General features: G+C 39.8%; 1 protein-coding gene across 1 annotated transcript in view; it reads left to right on the forward strand.

Moving 5' to 3' along the window:
* ano6 (anoctamin 6) overlaps positions 1–21,515 on the forward strand; it is a 28,542-nt gene that overhangs the window by 3,258 nt on the left and 3,769 nt on the right. Inside the window, exons 2-17 of the mRNA XM_079655446.1 lie at positions 4,577–4,647; positions 7,835–7,963; positions 11,294–11,359; positions 12,994–13,281; positions 14,634–14,747; positions 15,336–15,451; positions 15,602–15,736; positions 15,816–15,921; positions 16,544–16,604; positions 16,840–16,985; positions 17,235–17,312; positions 17,541–17,769; positions 18,244–18,413; positions 18,491–18,588; positions 19,955–20,085; positions 20,915–21,120. Of these exons, the coding sequence (XP_079511572.1) occupies positions 4,577–4,647; positions 7,835–7,963; positions 11,294–11,359; positions 12,994–13,281; positions 14,634–14,747; positions 15,336–15,451; positions 15,602–15,736; positions 15,816–15,921; positions 16,544–16,604; positions 16,840–16,985; positions 17,235–17,312; positions 17,541–17,769; positions 18,244–18,413; positions 18,491–18,588; positions 19,955–20,085; positions 20,915–21,120 (2,144 nt within the window). The remainder of the gene's footprint in view (positions 1–4,576; positions 4,648–7,834; positions 7,964–11,293; positions 11,360–12,993; positions 13,282–14,633; positions 14,748–15,335; positions 15,452–15,601; positions 15,737–15,815; positions 15,922–16,543; positions 16,605–16,839; positions 16,986–17,234; positions 17,313–17,540; positions 17,770–18,243; positions 18,414–18,490; positions 18,589–19,954; positions 20,086–20,914; positions 21,121–21,515) is intronic.

The following is a 21,515-nucleotide window of genomic DNA, read 5'->3' on the forward strand; positions in this document are numbered from 1 at the left end:
TTTACATTGCACAAAATCTAAAACTGTGGCAGAGCTGTTTTGTGGTTAAAAAAAAACGTTTGTTTGTTTGTTTGTTCTGACTTTAATGTTTTGGGTGTTGTCAAGGAAGATGTTCTCTGGAGAGGAAGTGAGTGCTGGGTTCGGACATGAAAGCAGTTTGTATCGCAGATAGCTTGTGGGCACTCAAAACTAATCATACTTTCCGACTCACTTTAGGTTGCAGAGGCTTCCCATAAGTGTTTCTCGTGGGTTTTGTTACTCAGTAGCTGCTGCACATTTTTTTGATTTTAAAGTGACACCAGAAAACATCATCTACAGTTTGACCTCCACTCTACAGCAAACAATGTAAACAATGAAGAACACAGCCAGAGGGAGCTTTGTTTTATTACAGGGAGGGTCGTTTTTACTGGGGGGATTGAGGCTTATAATACATCAGTTTAAAAAGGTAGAAATACAATAAACCAGTTCCTATTAGGGTTTTTCTTTTCTGTAAAATGAGTCATCTCAAAAAGTACTCTGTAAGATGAGTCATATCAAAAAGTACTACTGCAAGTTACTAATTGCTCTGTATCTAAATAGAAGTGGCCTGAGGCACAGTCATTAAGGATTAGCATGATCATTTGTTACTGGTTCATCAGCGGCATGTCTTATATACAAACACTGACAGGCTTTTTTTGAGTTTTTTTTTTTTGCTAGGCTGGTAGTGAACAGCAGCGTCAAAGGAAAGTCTTGTGATGAAAAGTAATTCCACTGTGAGGATTCCCAGTGTGTTACTATGGCCAGTGTTTGGAAAACAACATCTGTCTTCAGTTAGTTTTCTCATAGCGCTGCACTTTATATGGGACGGTTATAGGAGATTCCATGTTACATGTAATGTCATAGCAAAATAAGACAACTATTATATGTATGAGGGATATAATAATGTCTACAGTAGTTGATGATATTGTTTGTGTTTAGTTGTGATGTGGTTTGACTCCTGAGGGCAGACACTAAATGAATACTTGGTAAAAACCCTGCATTACATACTGAGTGTTGACCTCATGTTTTCTTTTTCCAGTGAGTGATATGACATTGTGGGTGTGTTGCTAGTTGTGTGCAAGCTTTAACAATGCAGCAACAACATCATGAGGTTTGGCGAAATAGGCTCGTAACAGGAGGTTGAAACTGTTTTAGAAATGAGTAACAAGTGTTGCTGCTTCACTAAGCACCTCTGAAGCAGAACATCATTGTGATTCCATGTGTGTGAGTGTTTGAAAGAGCAGGGATTTGTAGACATTGTAATGACAGTAGCTCCTTCACTAACAAAAAAGCTAGAAATAGCCTATATACTGAAACACCTGGGAAACTACTCAAAGTGGCTTCTGTGATAGTTCCCAGTTTCTCCAGAAGTACACTTTCCATGGTCACACACACACACACACACACACACACACACACACACACACACACACACACACACACACACACACACACACACACACACACACACACACACACACACAGACTCTTAAAGTTAAAAAAAACAATACCAGTGTCGCGGCTGGTTACAAGGCAAACATATACAGCCATGCTTTTTTGAGCTAAATGCTAACGGTAGCTGCTAACGTGCCCACTGTGAAAATGCTTTGACAGTACACAGTCACAGGACAATGTAGCTAGCATTGGCTAAATGTATTACTATATTATCATTTTGACAAAATAAAGAATAGCCAAATAATGTCTTTCATGAAAATGTAAGTTTATTTCACCCCTTACTTACAATGTTAGTGTTTGGGTTGGCCCACCTGTAGCACAAAGATCTCTGGACAAAGTGTTGCTTAATATTGAAACTCAATGTATGCTGGATATATCAGCTGTTGTTCATGTGAATACTTGAAAGTAGGCTGCTCTTAGCCCAGGGTTAAGGATAGCCCTTAATGGGATATGCAGTGTAAAAAAAGCCCATAAGTTGTGGTTTTTAACTGGTTTAGTTAAACCTTGGGCCTGTTTGCTCCGTCCTAACAAGCCAAGTCTTACTGTATGATTATGTAAGTTTAGGTGAGGTATGAATGACTTAAATATCAATGTTTTATCAGTCTAAACTTTAATAACACCATGTGTAGAAAATGTTCCCACCAAAATAACATTTCACAATATAGTTCAACTACTTAAATAGCCTCAGGCAAGTAAACAATTCAAAGGTGTCTCAACCGCCTACCCTGTTGAGGAACAGCCTTGTTTGTTAGTTTGAACCTTGTGACAGCGCCTGCATAGGCCTACAAGCAGGGACGTGCACAGACATTTGGAGGGGCTATTGCTCTAAACTGGGAAAAGGGCACAATTCGTTATTCAGGCACATTTTTTGTTTTTGCGGTTTACGCATTATTCTTATTCTTATCATTCTTTATCAGCGCAGTAACGGTAAGGTTTCTAATTACTTATTTATTTAGTATTCCATAACTTAATAACAGAGATGGCCAAACTAAAGTGGTAGAGACATGGCAGAAATCCTACAATGAAGCGGGAGAGTGAAGTGTTCTCCCGTGAGAGGGTGATCAAGAAAAGAGAGCGAGCGGCCCCGTTGAGGGAGTTTACGGAGCAGATGAAAATACACAGAAAGACAGAAGCACAATTAGAACGAGTATATGTAGGTGTTTTTTTTGTAAATAACTGACGGTGTCAAGAGGAAGTAAAGTCCCCTGGTTTGTCCCCTATACTCTAACGCCAGGCAGGCACATGGTATGATCAACATAGCCATAGGAGGCCGGAGGGCTTTCCTTTACTTCCAGCTGTCAAGGCCCTGACACACCTACCCGATTTTGGGAGGGAGAGTCCGTCAGGTCAGAGGCAGTCGGGCATTCGCGGCGCCCTACTCCGGTTGGTGTGTCCCGCACCGTGGTTTCTTTACGGCACATTTTCACACCTCCCGTGGCCGATTCAACAAGTCGGCCAAAGAAATCCCTCTGATTGGCTGTTGCCTCTTTTGAATGACGAATACACTCTATCGCTGCCTGTTGGTAAGGACAGTTATTGCCACTCGTCGACTGAAGTCTTTGCGGTGTGTTCGTAGGCGGGCGAAGTAGCGGACGTAAAAGCCGGGACGCCTTCGGTACGCGTTCTTTGGTCTCAGGTTGGTGTGTAGCGGCCTTAAAGGTCCCATGTCATGCTTTTCCGGTTATTACCCGTCCCCTGGTGTGTTATGAAGGTGTGCAGAGTCAAAACCCTCAAAGTACACCCTGTAGCGAGTACAACTCTAACACAGAAAATACCTCCCCAAAACCCCTCGTTGGAGATATGTCATTGTCCATTGTTTACTTCCTGTGTATCGTGACGAAGGAATGGCCAGTAGCCGCGCCCAGACCTATGACACGATACGGTCGTGCGGTACCCGGAACCAAATGGACCAATCCGTGGAGCCGTTACGTTACGTCCGCGGAGCCGTTACGTTAAGCCCCCGCTGATTGGTCCAAATTGACCAATCCACGGACTTCCTCACACACACACTCAGTGCAGGCAGCTCTGCTGATCTCTCCTCCCTGGCTGCAGGCTGATAACAGACAGTTGGGATCTTGGCGAAATTCTCTCTGCAGACCCATTCTCTCTGCAGACCCATTCTCACAGCGTTTATCAACCTTTTTCTTACTCAATATCAAGCCACACTTATAGATTTGACTTCGGCTGTGACTTTGTGTGTGCTCAGGGTGAGTTTGGCTGTGTTTCGCTGTGTATCGCTAAACAAGGAAACCACACCTCCACGGAGCTCAGCGCGATTCACAACGTCACAGGGAGGGTGGGGGCTGGAGCTACTGGAGCTACAACGAGCCGTTAAAGGCAGAGAGCGAAATTCAGTGAATACACGTAGTTTACAGAGATGCTGTTTGAGAAACCAATGTGAGTTTGGAAAATTGCACAATATAAATCTATTCTAGTAGACCTCAACAATGGAATTATGGTCAGTGGAAATGGCCATGACATGGGACCTTTAAGATTGTAAACAAAGTCACGTGACTGGGGGCAGATGACAGCGCTTACAAAGTGTGTTTCCCGCAGCGAGACGCTACAATACTAATTGTGGGCTTATCGTGTTGATTCGGCCACAATAGAAAACAAAAAAAAACTCTCACTCTCTCCAGAGGGGCAGTTCAGAAAAAAATGGCAAATGGGCCGTTGCCCGGGCAACATTAGCCCGTACCTGTGCACGTCCCTGCCTACAAGGTGAAAATGTTACACTTTTAGAAATGAAAAAAGAAAGTAATCTGCAGCAAAGTTAATGACAAAATAGCCGTCCTTATATTTGCGTACAATACAAGTTCAACAGTAAAAGTAATATAAGACAAGCCTTTGAACACAATTGTAACTATTGAATGATTGTAAATGAAACCACAAAACAAAGCTACTCTAAATGTAACGTACAAGTAAGCATTTGCATTGGGTGCTGCATTTCATTGTTCCATACACACATGGAGATTATGAAATGTGATAACACCATGTCAATATCACCCTGCTAATGTATTTAGTAAATATTCACCTAGATTTGGTTTTCTTTGTTTATTATAATGTCTGTATTCACATGTTTGTGTTGTTTCTATTTTCACAGTTTACCCCGAGGAGTTTTTACCAACGTATCACAGTATTGAGGAAGGAGCAACCGTCAACAAAGCACGACTGGTGAGTCTACACATGTTATCAGCTACAGTAGCAGCACATTAATCAAAAGCACTCTTTGTAGAGAGGGCGTGGATCGACTCTTCTAAATAAGCTTTCATACTGACCCGGATGCCTTGTACGGATCTGTATTCCTAAATCTGAATTAAATCGTTTTCTCTACTGTGTTTATGACTTAAGAGTATGTGACAAAACGCTTTTGGTGAACAATGTTTTTCCAAGAGGCTGAAGAGATCCATTATGTTTTAAATAGGGCCGGGACTTTAACGCGTTAATTAAGATGAATTAATTACACAAAAATTAACGCATTTTAATTGCACTTGTTTTTGCACCGCGGAACGTTTCTCACTGGATGAGTTTCAGGGGTACCGATTATACTGGAGCACCAACTAACGTTCATGACTTCAAACAACAACAAACCACAGTGAACAACAGTCAAACGTGAACGAAGAAGCTGACGAGACCGCTTTGGTTGGCCCCGTGGATGGGACATTTTGTTTTAAAAAATGGACGGATGGAAGCGTCGATAAGAGCACGGTTGTTTGCAAATTATGCAAAAAGGAATTCGCATATCACCGCAGCACATCAAGCCTCAAGTATCACCTCAATGCAAAACATATAGCAGCTAGCGTGGAAGCTAGCGTGGACGTTAGCCCGACTCGGAGTACAAGGACCCACACCCAATTCGCGTTGATCAAACAGTGGCCTATGCAACAGAGAGATTTTATTTTTCATCAGGATATTGGAAGAATAGGAGGGATTGAGGTCATTTTATTTTAAATGGTACACTTTATGTTGAACTATTTATTACGTTGTTGGTGCAACTGGCACTTTATGTTGAACTGTTTATTGTTTTGGCCAAGGTTATTGAGAGAGTTGGACTGAAATTGATTAGATTTTTTAAATCAACTGTTGGTAAATCAACAAAGTCTGTTATGGCCTCTGAAGCAACAGAGAGATGTTTTCTAATAGTCAGGGTTTCCAATGTTCTGAATGTACTTGAAAGTATTGTGTTATACTTAAAAAACAAAGTGTTATAGTTTACAGAAGGTCTACCTACCTATAGGCTACCTGAATCTCTGAAATGTACTATATTCCTAAATATGCTATTGCTACACTTTATGGCAAAAATTGCACTTTTCTGTTGGTCTTGGTTAAGGACCACCTTGAAAAAAATAAACAATGTTTTGTTGCTTAAGCTTATGTATTCAGTCATTATTCAATGGTATACTAAAATCCATGTGAAAAAAATTGCTTCTCACTGTTCTCAGATCAAATATTTATATGTGATTAAAAATGCGATTAATTGCGATTAATGAATTACAAAGCCTTTAATTAATTAGATTAATTTTTTTAATCGAGTCCCGGCCCTAGTTTTAAATAGTACTAATTAGACTACATTACTATCCTAAACAAAGACATGGCACTAAGGTTTCTTAACGTACTTACACAGAGCACACAGTGTGCCTTGTGTTGGGAAAATGTAACTCACCTTGAAGTAAACATGACTGCTTTTATGCACTTTCTCTATTTCTCTATGGCCAAAATGATTACAACGTCACGAAACTCCTAAAAGAAAAATCACTTTCAAAAGAATTTTTTCACCTGTTATCGCAGATGTAAAATAATACCCCTACCTGTTTCACATATGCAACAATAAAGAAAACTTAGAAAAATAATGTTTAATTTATATTTAGGGCTTTCAAACGATTACATTTTTTAATCAGATTAATCAGAGCTTAAAAATGAATTAATCAGATTAATCACCATTCGAACTATGTCCAAAATATGCCATTTCTTTATGGATATTGTTGTGGGAATGGAAAGATAAATGAAAGAAGGCGGATATATCCATTTAACATACAGTATGTTTATTATAACATTGTTCTGTGTGTCAAAATGAAAGACAGCCCACACACCTATCAATCATCAAACCGTGGGGTCTTATTTCATTACGTGTTGATTTAATAATTTCTATCAACACGTAATGATGTATCGATGTATATCGATATGTACTACAGCAAAAGTATTCTCCGTCGGGACTTCCTGCAACAACACCACGCCGTTATCTTGATTCTGATTGGCCAGAAGATATTATCAAAGATGTTCTATTGAGAAGACGATCACTACGTGACAAAAGTTTTCAAAACCGTTTCTAGTCTTCGGTATTTCCAGACAAGTGGCTACTGAAATCAATCTGACTAACTGCTGTCTGTGTGATTTACTCGGCGCGAGTTGGCAGACTTTATTTTGCTTACTTTAACATCATTTTTCATGGTGGGGCTAAGCCATTTCTTGGTATGGGTGTAGCCTACCCCAGCCATACCCTGGTGCTGCCACTGGTGGGATGTATGGGGCGGGCCATTCTGCAGATGCGTTAAATGCGTTAAATATTTTAACGCAATTAATTCAAAAAAATAATTACCGCCGTTAACGCGATCATTTTGACAGCATTACATTTAAGAGAAAAAACAAGATTAAACTAAGGCATTTTATTTTCTCAATTGGCCACTCAGGGCTTCCGTAGAATAGCCTACTGTACATGCACGATATATAACTTACACATGTCCTTTAAAGACACACCTGTATTTTAAATCATTATTCTTAACACTGTTTCTCAAAGCACTCTGAGAAAACTGACATTAATTAAATTTATTTTGTCAACAGATGTCTGTATTAGGTTAGAATGATGAAAGCAATAATATTAAGTTGAATCTAATATGTTTTATTAACATCATTGCTTTCAACTAACCTAATACAGTTATGTGAAATCTGTGGACATAATACATTTAATTAAAGTCAACATTTCAGTTTTTTCAGTGCACAATTATTAAGATTACTGGACCACAAGACACCAAATGACCAATGACCACCCAATGCACAGTACAAACACAGTAGATGCATTCACACACACATCAAGTATGCATGTAATCTCATATGCCGTGCATGAGCGTCATTAATACCTGGCGGTGTCACAAGTCAGTGTGGAGAGGAAGGGCGGTTATAATTGTGTTTGTTGACACTCCCGCTTTTCCTGCATGGCCCACATCACACGTTATAAAGTGAAGGTCAGTCAGACACTCACGACAACACTTCCTTATCTCTGTGCAACATGTACGGCACCATGGAGGAAGAGGAGTACGAGTTTCAGGACGTAGACTTACCTGACGAGCCTTGCTTTTGTCCTCAGGCAGAGTTTAATGGCAAACCCGACTCCTTGTTCTTCAACGACGGGGTGAGGAGGATCGACTACATCCTGGTCTACGAAGATGAGGACAAGAAGGACTTTGAGAAGAGGCACACATTCCAGCGGCGAAAGGTGAGTTTATGGTTTTTATTTGTTATTCTTTTTAAACTGGGTGCTTCAGATTGGTATCTGGTGCTCACATAAAGCTTACTAAGTAATAAGTCAACTACAGGTATAAAGTAATCTACCGTAATTTTCGGACTATAAGGCGCACCTGAATATAAGCCGCAGCAGCTAAATTGAATGATGTGTACATATATAAGCCGCACTGGACTATAAGCCGCAGGTGTTTTAATGTTTAATTACCATATGTAAGGGTTCGTGCACAGAGGGGATTGTCGGGAAAGAGATGTCTGTTTGAGGAAGCTCCCATTTATTAACATTTCAACAAACAAGTTGCATATTTGCATAACGTATTCAAGTGTTACCATTTAGTGCAATAGTAGCTACAGAACATGTACTGTGTAAACTGTACTGTATCACATAGCGTTTCAGACACACAAACTTTTCAACTTTCAAACTTAAACGGTGCGCTCCCAGCGCCCGTACCGGCAGTGATCTACAGCAGTGGTTTTCAACCAGTGGTTCGGGGACAAACTGTCTCGCTCTCGTAATGTCTGTCTGTCTTGCTCTCGTTCTGTCTCTCGTACCACTCTCGGTTCCACTTTTACTTTTGCGCGCTACCTGTCTCACTCTTTTCCGGCCTCCAGCTTTTCCTGCTGGAACCCGCCGCTTAAAGTTGGGGGTCCGCGGACCGGCCATAGAGCCCATAGAGTTAAAGGTGGTGGCCGTTAGCTGTACAAATCCATAGATTAGCCGCACCGTTATATAAGCCGCAGCGTCGAAAAATGGGAAAAAAGGCGGGGCTTATAGTCCGAAAATTACGGTACTCATGAGAATAAAAATGTGTTTTGTTTAATTTTGTTTCATTTCCAACGCTATTTTCTATGCATTATTTAGAAAGCGTGCAGCAAAAAAAGTCAGTAAGAGTCAGAAAGAGAGAAATTCCACAGCCTGTTTTAAAAATATCAGACTCTTTAATAACCGTATACATTTAATTGCTCCTTCTATAATGACAATAAATATAATTCTGATCCTTCGTCTGATGTCACGGTAAGATTAGCTTTCAAATCTTGTGTTTTATGAGTAGACACACATTGAAACTATTAGCTAAGTAGTCATACACACTTGGTAAAAGTCAAACAATGTTTTTATATGGATGAATACGCCTATTTGTAAAAGGAGTTTGTATTTGCAGCAGGATGCCGGTTAATGACAGTTTATTTAAGCACTTGCTAAGTATTAACTGACCGTGCATACTCAGCACAGGAACTTCAATAATGCTTTAATTTTCCAGGACAGTAAATAGTTTTCAGAGAACCTTTCCTCTGTACTTCTCTTTTATTCAGCACACAGTTTCAATGCAAGTTATTCATCGCAGTGCTGGCTAGATTCCCATAGGGAAGTTATGGAAATGAAGAGCGTTACTCTGTCACTTACACAACCAAACCCTTTCCATTAGAAACTAAATCTTCTTTTTCAAACCTGAACCTTGTTATTATCCTGATCCAGACATCTTAAACCATCACATTAACAGAGAGTATCATCAGGTGTCATTTTACACTTTTACACACTAGATTTCAGGGATCTGTGCAGGGATTGCACAAATTAAAGACACAGCAACGTTATGACATACCCAGGTGTGTTGTTTGTGTCTGCCAGTGTCTTTCACAACGGCTTTGACAGTGAGGGATGTGTAATATAATGCTTAGATCTGCAGACCACTGTTGCAACCGTGGTTTTGACATTTTGACCAAAAAGTAAGGTGAAAATACTGCATATTTATACACCAAAGTCTACCCTGCTGTTTGTTCAGCCTATTTATTTTTAATACTAGCACTTTTATTCTGAGACAGGGCTTTTCTGTATGTCAGCTTATATTTTTATATTCTTTGTTATGCTAGTTTTTGTCTTATATGTTTGTTTGCATGAATAGTTTCTATACGTAAGACTTTCATTGTACAGTGCAGCTGCCTGTCTGTATACTATACATATGACAAGAACATATCTCTCTCTATACTGATAGGAATGATGGAGAATGGAGGTTTAGAAAGATGAGTTTTAACCAGGGTTTTAACTAAGTAGCGTCTTCACCACAGATCCACAGGGACTGAAGCTATTCCTCAATTATCCCAAAGCAAACTAAATCCAACAAGGGATGGAAATGACCGCAGTCTACTGCCGGCACTCCCTTTGCTTTGTGTTTCCCAACGTGGGTCGAACAGAAGTTGCTAAATCTTTGTTTCCTGACTCTTCTTACTGCTAGGAGGGCGCGGCTCACTTCTGATAATGTTAAATACTTTGCTTAAAATATTGTGTTTACATTTCCATGCACTGGTATTTCCCGTGTAATGATAACAGGGTTGGTATTTTGTCAACAGTCTCTCAGAGATGATGGACAACTTGTACTTGAGTATTTGTATTGGCTTCTATCTATTTCATTTGAATATTTAACTCTAATTCAGTACTTTTTTTGTGTGTTTTTACTTATAGAAAGCTGTGAAGCAGTATGCAGGATGTGGTTCACTGTAGTATTTACTGACATGCTATGACTTGCCTTTCATGCCACTGTGTGCAGTGTACATATTTGCCTATGTCACGGAAATGGAACATCTCCAAATAAATAAGCCACACATTCTTCAGGTTTCTTTAAATACATCTAATTTAATGACATTTTAAGACTTAAAATATTTAATGAATTTGTATATCAAGGTGCGATCACAGACACGCTGCAAACGGTGTCCGCCAAAAGTCGAGTCCAGTGTCTATGGAGTGTCATTTGTATTTGTTATATTGCAGGTATGTTTTTAGGTACGGGCACCCGGGTGCAAATAGCATCTGCCTTTATAATAATAATTGTAATAATAATGGCCTTTAAAAATAAACAATAACACTTCATTTAAATTCAAAACAGCTTTATTAATCTGACCAATTTAGAAAAATGTTTTAAGATCACCTTTATATATCTCCGTCTTTCAATCAGCTTTATTATTCTCTAAATCTGTTGGTGTGATTCTTAAATTTAGTAATACTAATTCATTTGGGTATTTATCACCCCCTTAACATAATTATTATTTATACATATTTATTTCTTTTTATTTAATTTTAATTCAGTATATTAGTTCAATCATTATTGGGGCTGTTAAACCCAAACTGCTTTTGGTTTAAGGCACAGGGTAAGTTATGTTTCTCCGTTTGGTTTTGCTAATACTATATGGAATCAAATAGTCTGTGTTCTGTTGTGTTTTGAAAGTACACGTATGGACAGAATAATTCAATAAGCAAAACATCCACAGGGAGGATGGAAAGCATTAAATCTGATTTATTTATTTTTTTCTGCAGAGGCGGCGGGAGTACTTTGAGGCCAGCCTGATGAAGATGGGAATAGAGCTGGAGGCGACACAATCTGTGAGTAGATCACACTTTAAGATGGTTTCTCTTCCTGCATCTCATACTTATCCCGGTTGAGGATGGACCCAAATGCAGGACAGAGGTTTTGAATAACAAAAATACCTCTAATTCAAGGTAAACAGGCAAAGCAGGGAAAGTCAAAACAAAAGTAACAACACAGAAGACAGAAAATGTCCATTTATAACATACAATGAATTGACAACAATTAACAACTTGATCTTGAATTCAATCAATCCGGAGGGAAAACATAGAGACAGGAAGTACAAGCAGACAAACACAGAATTATCTAAATAAAACAGGAAACAGACAAATCATGAGACTCCTTTAAAGACTACTTCTCGGTGTCCTGCTACCATTATAAAGACAATAAAGTTAAATCTAATCTAATTTAAATCCCAAGATCTCTTAAATGTCCCTTTTTAACCTAATCCAGAATACTTGTTAGACCACCCTCTTTAAGAAGGTGTTGGTTTGTGTAACCATTAGCCAATCACCAACCAAGGTAACCCCCCCCCCCCACCTTATCACCTGAAGATTCGATCACTTTTTGTCCTGATCCATTTCTATAAAAACCTGACTGAAAATGAGCTGATCAGATTTTGGCCACTTGATGATGTCATAACGATGTTTTGTCTTGTGTAACCATTAGCCAATCAGCAACCAAGGTAATCCCCCCCCCCTTATCACCTGAATCTCCTCCTAGAGCACCATTGAGTTCTTTTTAACCAAATCTCTCTCAGAGGGGCGTGGGGAGGGGCTCCTTATTTTCATCTAAAGTAACAGACAGAGAATCAGCACTTTGGAAACAGGGCTGAAACAGAGGGGATTATGGGTAATGCTGCAATGATCTGTTTGGTGTTTCGAGCCAAACACTTCAGAGACATGTTTTGTATAAATCTGAGACCTATAATATATTGATGAAAAACAGTTTAATAGGGGACCTTTAAAGTGTGAGATACAGGAGGAGAAACATCGTTATGACATCATCAAGTGGCCAAAATCTGATCAGCTCATTTTCAGACAGGTTTTTATAGAAATGGATCAAAAAGAGAGAGAATCTTTGTTCCTGAAACTTTCAGAGTCTCTTAACACAGAGGGGACACATGTTGATGTAGAAGAGACAAGAAGTAGAGGGGACACATGTTGATGTAGAAGAGACATGAAGAAGAGGGGACACATGTTGATGTAGAAGAGACAAGAAGTAGAGGGGACACATGTTGATGTAGAAGAGACATGAAGAAGAGGGGACACATGTTGATGTAGAAGAGACATGAGGAAGAGGGGACACATGTTGATGTAGAAGAGACATGAAGAAGAGGGGACACATGTTGATGTAGAAGAGACATGAGGAAGAGGGGACACATGTTGATGTAGAAGAGACATGAAGAAGAGGGGACACATGTTGATGTAGAAGAGACATGAGGAAGAGGGGACACATGTTGATGTAGAAGAGACATGAAGAAGAGGGGACACATGTTGATGTAGAAGAGACATGAGGAAGAGGGGACACATGTTGATGTAGAAGAGACATGAAGAAGAGGGGACACATGTTGATGTAGAAGAGACATGAAGAAGTGGATTTTGCATAATAGGTGACCTTTGAAGGATCCTTCCTTCCTCGTGTCCTGCAGGTAATAAATGACAAGCTGCTCTTTGTGAAAGTGCACATGCCCTGGGACGTGTTGTGCACCTACGCCGAGGTCCTGCACATCAAGCTGCCCATCCAGCCCAACGACCTGTCCTCCAGACCCTCGCCCTGGCGACACTTCTCCTGCATCACCAAACACTTCTACCCCGACGAGCAGATGATCACGAAGGAGACGGAGTTCTTCACCGCGCCCTTCGAGAAGGACCGTCTGGAGTACTTCCACGTGAGGGACAAAGACCTTTTCTTCACCGCCGCCATGAGGAGCAGGATGGTAAGTGGTTTTTATTTCAGTTTCATTTAGCTGTATCCAGAGAAAAAGAAATCAATATACCAAAAAATTAGACCACCGTTTGATACACCTTGATCAGGAGGTTAAGGACCCTGGAGTGGTTCAGAAGATTTTGGAAAACCAGAACCAACCTAACTGGATCAGCTGTTTTTTATATGTCAAACTATTATTTTTATATATTTGGATTTGGATTTTTTAAGATCTTGTGTTGTCATCATCCTCGTTTTCTTATTGTTTTTTATAATCAATAACACGTGCCTACTTTTTTATATAATATGTGACCCGCTCTATCGAAATCAGTCGGAAGTCGCAACGGCTCATTTCAAAATAAACGTGGATTTGCTTAAAAAACTATTTTTCGGGGTTCGGGTGTTTTGTTTGATTTTAAACAAACAAAGTCTTGGCTTTCAGAATCTGAAACTTTTATTTCCAAACTCACACGATAAATACATTCTTTAAGCTTGTAAAGGGAAGATGACAGGCAATCTGCTGTTCCGCAGCGCCGCCCCCCCTCCCTCCGGCTGACATTAAGAATGTAAGCGTATAGTAATCATAGATAACACGGCAGGGTCCGTTACAGTTTGTTTTCATCTGATTTCAAATAAACAAAGTCTTGGCTTTCAGAATATTAAACTTGTTTCGGCAAATTCAGATGATAAACACAACTTTGAAGCTTGTGACGGCATAATTACAAATGAGAACGGAGTAACTTAACGTCACAGCAGGCATAACAACAGCCGGGGTTTCTCGTGAGGGTTTTCCCCGGGAAACAAACACAATACGAACAAGCGCAAAATTACACAAACATACACACACACACACACACACACACACACACGCACACGCACACGCACACGCACACGCACACACACACACACTCGCGAGCTTCTCCCAGACCAGTAATCCAAACAAAAATATCTTCCCTCCGTAGTATTTTGATCATTTGCTATTAACCAATCAGATCGATGGATTCCAGAGAAGAGGAAGGCCTTTTTCTCAAAACGATGACTCAGTGACAGTCATTATATAATGTGACGTATTTCGCTTAATATTTGGAGAACAACAACAATCCTGATATCATTAGAAAGCTAGGAATCTCCTCTTTCCAACAGTTTATACAACTCAGAATGTGTCTTCGGGTCAATTCGACTGATTTCGATAGAGCAGGTCACATGTGTAAGTATAATCTTTTTAATTAATGCACACTATACTCTTACTGTTATGATACCGTGAATGTCCTCGTTGCAGGGCAAATAAAGGAATTCTGATTCTGTACAATTACAGTATTAACGCCTGTGCAGCATACAGATTAAAATCATATCTTCTTCTTCCAGGCTTATTACATCCTGAGTCGAGCCCCCTATGAGATACGAGGCAACACAAAGAAGTTCGGCATCACCAAATTGCTGGACAGTGGAGTGTACAAAGCCGCCTATCCCCTCCATGATGTAAGTCCCATGTCACACACACACACACACACACACACACACACACACACACACACACACACACACACACACACACACACACACACACACACACACACACACACACACACACACACACACACACACCACAATCGTTGCTGTGATGAGGTTGCCGACGCTACTTTGCAAAGTAAAGGGATATGGTTCTGTAAAAACACTTTTATTTATAAAAATTTTCCAGGAATGTTTAGATATTTTCTCGTCGATTTCTGACTATAATCTTAAAAAAGACATAATCTTATATCTAAGAATATTAAACTTTTGATTTTTTTGGGTTCTCCTAAATGTACTGATTTAATCTCATTTGAGAACATTAAGATTTACAAATATATCATTTCGTTCTCTCATTGATTTACCATATTCATCTTTGAAAATATCCAATTCAATCTACATCTTTTGAATATGACCCCCTCCCCAGGCACAAAAAACATATATATATTTTTTAACCTAAAATGGGCCTAATAAGCCATCACGTATGTGTCATTGTTTTATGTTTTTTTGCTGTAAAAAATGTATTTGTTGGTATTATTTCCCTGCTGTGTTTTTCAGTCCAGGTTCAATGTGAAGTCCGAAGAGGAGGGCAGCACCAGCGAGAGATATCTGCTCTATAGAGAATGGGCTCATCCCAAAAGCTTCTACAAGATGCAACCACTGAACCTCATCAGGTGAACCGTCATGTCCCAACAATGAACTTAAAGTCCTTTCGTAATGCAATACACCAGACGTGTGGTTTATGTCTTTGTCCTTGCACTCTTGTTTGTTTCCTGAGTGAGTAATCGAGCCACAGGAGATCAAACCGTTGTTTGCTTTCACAGGAAGTATTACGGGGAGAAGATCGGCATTTACTTTGCCTGGTTGGGTTTCTACACAATAATGCTGGCTCTGGCTGCTGTTGTGGGTCTGGGATGTTTCATTTATGGATACAAGACTCAAGATACCAGCACCTGGAGGTACATTTCCTAGGAGATATTCAATTGTGTGTGATATTTTGGAGATTTCCCTGTGTAATAATGTCTGTCCTGACTGCAGCAAAGAGGTGTGTGACCCTGCCATTGGAGGAAATATAGTGATGTGTCCACAGTGTGACAGAGAGTGCGTATACTGGAAGTTAAACAGCACCTGTGAAGCTTCAAAAGTGAGTTTCAACACTAAAATAATCTGTTTTATTAACCCTTAAACGGTTTCTGTTTCGCCTGGGTATACAGTCATTAGACAGGCTGTATCAATGTGTAGCATGGGTGTAATATAACTGTAATAATTGTGCAATATTGGTTTGATACGCTTGTTATATGGGTGTACTAATGGTGTTATATGCATGTGATTTGATTGTAATATGGATGCACTAACCGTGTTATATGTGTGTAATTTAGTTGTTGGTATATTTGTGTAATAACAGCGTAATATGCCTGTAAAATAGATCTGATAATATGGGTTTAATAATCTATAAATGTATACCGGCGACTGCGTATGTAAAGCGCTCTGAGTGAGATACGGGAGATACAGAGTGTATTCTTGAACATAAAAGTCATACTTTGAAGAAAGATCTTGACATTTCTAGACCATTTTTAGCCTAAATACATTAGAAAATAGCCATTAAGGATGAATGTTGTGTTAGAGGAAGTGTTGTTACAGTTGCAGACTTTGCATTGGTAATTGTTTGGGCTTTTATTACACCCAGGACAGTTGGCAGTTTTTGCATGTAAGCAGGATCGACACTTCTGATGCCCTTGTTTCTCTTTTTTCCCGTTGTCTTCTAGAAACTCTGCATATTTGATAACTTTGGGACCTTGGTGTTTGCAGTTTTCATGTCAATCTGGGGTAAGTTGTATACAATTTCAAAAACATGACAAAGTGCCCGCTTGTTTCCAATCAAGCTAATATCCCTTACTTAGAGAGAAGCTGTTTTCATGGCCATTCAAAAGGTTTATTTTGGGCGCAATTCAAGGCAAAGCAGACACAGGAAGACACAGACAATGCTTTGTGGACGTAGCCATTTCCTTCTTTCCATTAATTTCCATGTGTGTATTATTTCCTGTTCATTTCCTCTCTGCAGTAACGCTGTTCCTGGAGTTTTGGAAGCGCTACCAGGCGGAGCTGGAGTACATGTGGGACACGGTGGAGTTTCTGGAGCAGGAGGAGCCGCCTCGGCCAGAATATGAAGCCAAGTGTACTCATGAGAGGAAAAACCCCGTCACAGGGGTAAATCACACACTCAGTCATCTTTATGTTATTGTTTTTAAGCATTATTTCACTGTGTGTGTGTGTGTGTGTGTGTGTGTGTGTGTGTGTGTGTGTGTGTGTGTGTGTGTGTGTGTGTGTGTGTGTGTGTGTGTGTGTGTGTGTGTGTGTGTGTGTGTGTGTGTGTGTGTGTGTGTGTGTGTGTGTGTGTGTGTGTGTGTGTGTGTGTGTGTGTGTGTGTGTGTGTGTGTGTGTGTGTGTGTGTGTTAGGTAAAAGAAAAAGTGCCCTATACAGCCTGTGGACGATGTCTTCGGGTGTCAGTAGGATGTGGGACAGTCTTCTTCTGGGTAATGTACATTAAAGTCATTTGTATTTTAACTATACATGAAATAAGTAAAAAAAAAAACTGTCTGTAATCTCTACTTCACTTAGAATGATGCCAAATTCATAGTTCTTTCCGCAAATCTACTTTGAAATAGGAATGGCACAACTCAGAAATTACACACCAGCAATACAAAGCATTACCTTTGTTTTTTAAATTTTAGATGTGAATATTCATGATTTTTGTCCTTTAGATTCTGTTGATCCTGGCGTCCATCGTGGCCATCATCGTGTACCGCCTGGCTGCTTTCTTCGCCTTCTCCGCCAAACTGCGAGCCGAGGACCTGAAGGAGCTGGAGCCCCTGAAGGAGTACGTGACGCCTCAGATGGCCACCGCCGTCACCGCCTCGCTCATCAGCTTCGTTGTAATCATGATCCTCAACATCCTGTATGAGCGCGTCGCCATCTGGATCACTGACTTTGGTGATTTATTTAATTTATTGACATTTTATTTTTAATATTTATTTTAGATTTTATGTGGATTTTTTTTTTGTATATATTTTTTATTTTTATTTTATGTGGATTTTCTTTTGTATATATATTTTCTTTTGTATATATATTTTTTATTTATTTTATTTATTTTATTTATTTTATTTATTTTATTTATTTTATTTATTTTATTTATTTATTTTATTTATTTTATTTATTTTATTTATTTTATTTATTTTATTTATTTTATTTATTTTATTTATTTTATTTATTTTATTTTATTTATTTATTTATTACATTACATTTAATATAATTTAATATTTTTTTGTATTTGTTATTTTATTTTGATTAATTTGTTCTCCACTTGCTTGAAAAGCGTCTTTGAGCACCAGGACAAGGGCTATATAAATACCATGCAATATTACTATTATAATAATAATCTTTTTTTTCTACCCTACACAAACACAGAGCTTCCTCGCACCAAGACGGACTACGAGAACAGCCTGACTCTGAAGATGTTCCTCTTCCAGTTCGTCAACTATTACTCGTCCTGCTTCTACATCGCCTTCGTCAAAGGGAAAGTGGTCGGCTTTCCTGGATATCCTGTTTATCTTTTGGGAAAATATCGAAACGAGGAGGTACAGTTTGTCCATCGAGCTATACCACGTCTTACTTACTCACTTGTTATTCCTGACTCCCGCTCTTCGTCCCGCAGTGTGATCCAGGCGGTTGTCTGATTGAATTGACGACTCAGCTCGCGATCATCATGGGTGGAAAAGCCATCTGGAACAACATCCAAGAGGTCTTGCTACCGTAAGAAGTCAGAATCTAACAACAATTTTAAAATCAAAAGAAAAACTATTTTTTTTATGTTTAAGAAAATGTATTAAAGGTCCCATGTCATGCTTTTCTGGTTATTACCCGTCCCCTTGTGTTATGAAGCTTTCTCTGCATGTAAACGGTCTGCAGAGTCACAAACCCTCAAAGTACAACCTGTAGTGAGTAAAACTCTAACACAGAGAAGACCTGTCTATGCTGCCCCAGAACGCCTCGATGGACATTCCTCTTTTTCCATTTGTTTCTTCCTGGTCACTGTGACGTAACGACGACCCAAATGGACCAATCCGCGGAGCCGTTACGTTACGTCCGTGGATTGGTCCAAATGGAACAATCCACGGACTTCCTCACACACACACACACACTTAACCTTTTCTCAGCTGCAGCTCTGTGAATTTCTCAGCCTGAGGCGGCGGGACGCGGCGAGGCTGTGAGTCTGTGTGTGAGCACAAACACAAACTCCCAGCCAGGCTGCGGGTGTGTGTGTGTGTGTGTGTGTGTGTGTGTGTGTGTGTGTGTGTGTGTGTGTGTGTGTGTGTGTGTGTGTGTGTGTGTGTGTGTGTGTGTGTGTGTGTGTGTGTGTGTGTGTGTGTGTGTGTGTGTGTGTGTGTGTGTGTGTGTGTGTGTGTGTGTGTGTGTGTGTGTGTGTGTGTGTGTGTGTGTGTGTGTGCGCTCAAGCTGGTTTCGGGCTGTGTCTCGCCGACCCCACGCAGCAACTACGAAACCACACCAGTAATCCAGCTCGCACTGTCCGCTCCTCGCAGCAGCGAGCCTCGCAACGTCCCGCCAACACGGCACCCAGACCTCACGCAGCATTCTCATCTGTTTGTCATTACTGGGGTCATTTCCTGGTTGCTAACAAAAGCCGTTGTAACAGATAATCACTAGTAGACCTCAACAATGGAATTATGATCAGTAGAAATGGCCATGACATGGGACCTTTTAAGATAGCATATTTAGACAGTATGAAGTTGACTTTTGATTGTGTTCTGGTTTTGTGTTTCAGTATTCAACTGTGACTTAAAGAATATTGCTTTTATTTGACTGGTTATTTCATTTTGTCTTGTTTTGTTATTGTTTTTTAAGAAGGGGCAGGTAGAATAAGATGTTCTTCTCCCTGCTCCTTTCCACCATGCACTATAAAAAAAAAAAACCAGTATAAGTGTACATGTTTTGTAAAGTGTACATGTTTTGTTTTTAAATAACTGCCATGTTTGGAATAAACAAATAAATAAATAACGGCTGTGATACAGCCATTGGGCTCAAATCTAATAAAACACTGCCTTTCCCTGTCTGAACCGAACCACTGTAAATACATCTGATCTCCTCCACCCCTCCACAGGTGGGTTAAAAACCTTATTTTCCGCTACTGCACTCGTGTCGACTCGGAGAAAGTGATTCCTTGCTGGGAGCAGGACTACCGGCTGCAGCCATTTTCAAAGCATGGACTTTTCTATGAATATCTGGAGATGGGTAAGTCTTACACATTTACAGCAGCATAAGTTCCAACATAGCGTCACTAAAATGCAAGGGTTAAAGGTGGGGTAGGTAATTCCCTTCAGAAACACTTTTTGTTATATTCCATGGAATGCTCTCAACATCCCGATAGCAATGAATATCTGAAGTGCTTTGACAAAAAATACATAAACAAATGTCATCTGTGGAAGCCGTGGTTCTGTAAAAAGCACGACCAATCATCTGAGCCGGCCCGGCTAAAGTAACTGGATGGCCTACCTGCCTGTCAGCCTTCTATCTGTGCACAAACTTACCTCGTGCCCTCATTGGTCATGTGCGCGTCCGTGTGTGTTGGAGGAGGGGCTCTGTAAGGAAGTCTGAAGGAAGGGGCAGATTGTTTTTGGCTGCGAACTTTCAAATTCTAGCGCACTTGAGCTGCTTATCTCTAAATCACAAAACAGGTTGCACTACACAAACTAGTTCTCACATACCAGAGTGGTTATCTATTTATAAATGTTAAGTTTATTAAAAAAAAAGTATATATTTATACCATTTCTTTTGCTGAGTTCATATCAAATTTGTAAATTAGGGAACATTTATAACGACCAAGTGGTAAGATCTAAATATGTATGTAATTAGGTTTGTATCTAGCTGGTAAGTTTCTAAGAGATTTTTAGATAGATAGATATTTTTTATAACTTTATCGATCCCAATTTGGGAAGTTTTTGTTGCAGCAGCATAAAAAACAAGGCAATGGGATTTCCCAAACAATAAGTAGTACAAACACTGGTGCATCTGAATCCTGGGTAATACTCATTCATACCTACCTGTCTCTTGTCCCTGTCAGTGATCCAGTTCGGCTTTGTGACTCTGTTTGTGGCCTCCTTCCCTCTGGCTCCCCTCCTGGCTCTGGTCAACAACCTGTTTGAGATCCGGGTCGATGCCTGGAAGATCACCACTCAGTTTCGACGCATCGTTCCAGAAAAAGCTCAGGACATCGGCGCCTGGCAGCCCATTCTCCAGGGCGTCGCCATATTGGCTGTCGCAACAAATGTGAGAAACTGTTGAGTTCTTGGTTAATCTGGTGCATTGCAAAACACACATTCATAAACAAAACAAAACAGTAAAGGTACAAACATTGGCCCAACTGTGTGTGCAGCCATTTTGTTCAAACAATTGTGGTCTTCGAATTTTGGCTATTTCATTTCATTTGAAAAATACAATTGATAATATTCAAGTGACGAAATACTTCCGAGATAAACTGTACACATAATTCATTGGGAAAAAACACATAGCCAATTATCCAGTTTCCACAATGTGACTCCTAAATGTATTTGTGTAAATTGCAAAATAATCTAGGAGAAGAAGAAAAAAGACTCTTGAAAAAAATACAGCAAGTTGAACACATGACTCAGACTGAATACAGTGAGTCATGTCTGATTTTGAAT

Source organism: Notothenia rossii, assembly GCF_949606895.1.
Source record: "Notothenia rossii genome assembly, chromosome: 10".
Taxonomy (NCBI): domain Eukaryota; kingdom Metazoa; phylum Chordata; class Actinopteri; order Perciformes; family Nototheniidae; genus Notothenia; species Notothenia rossii.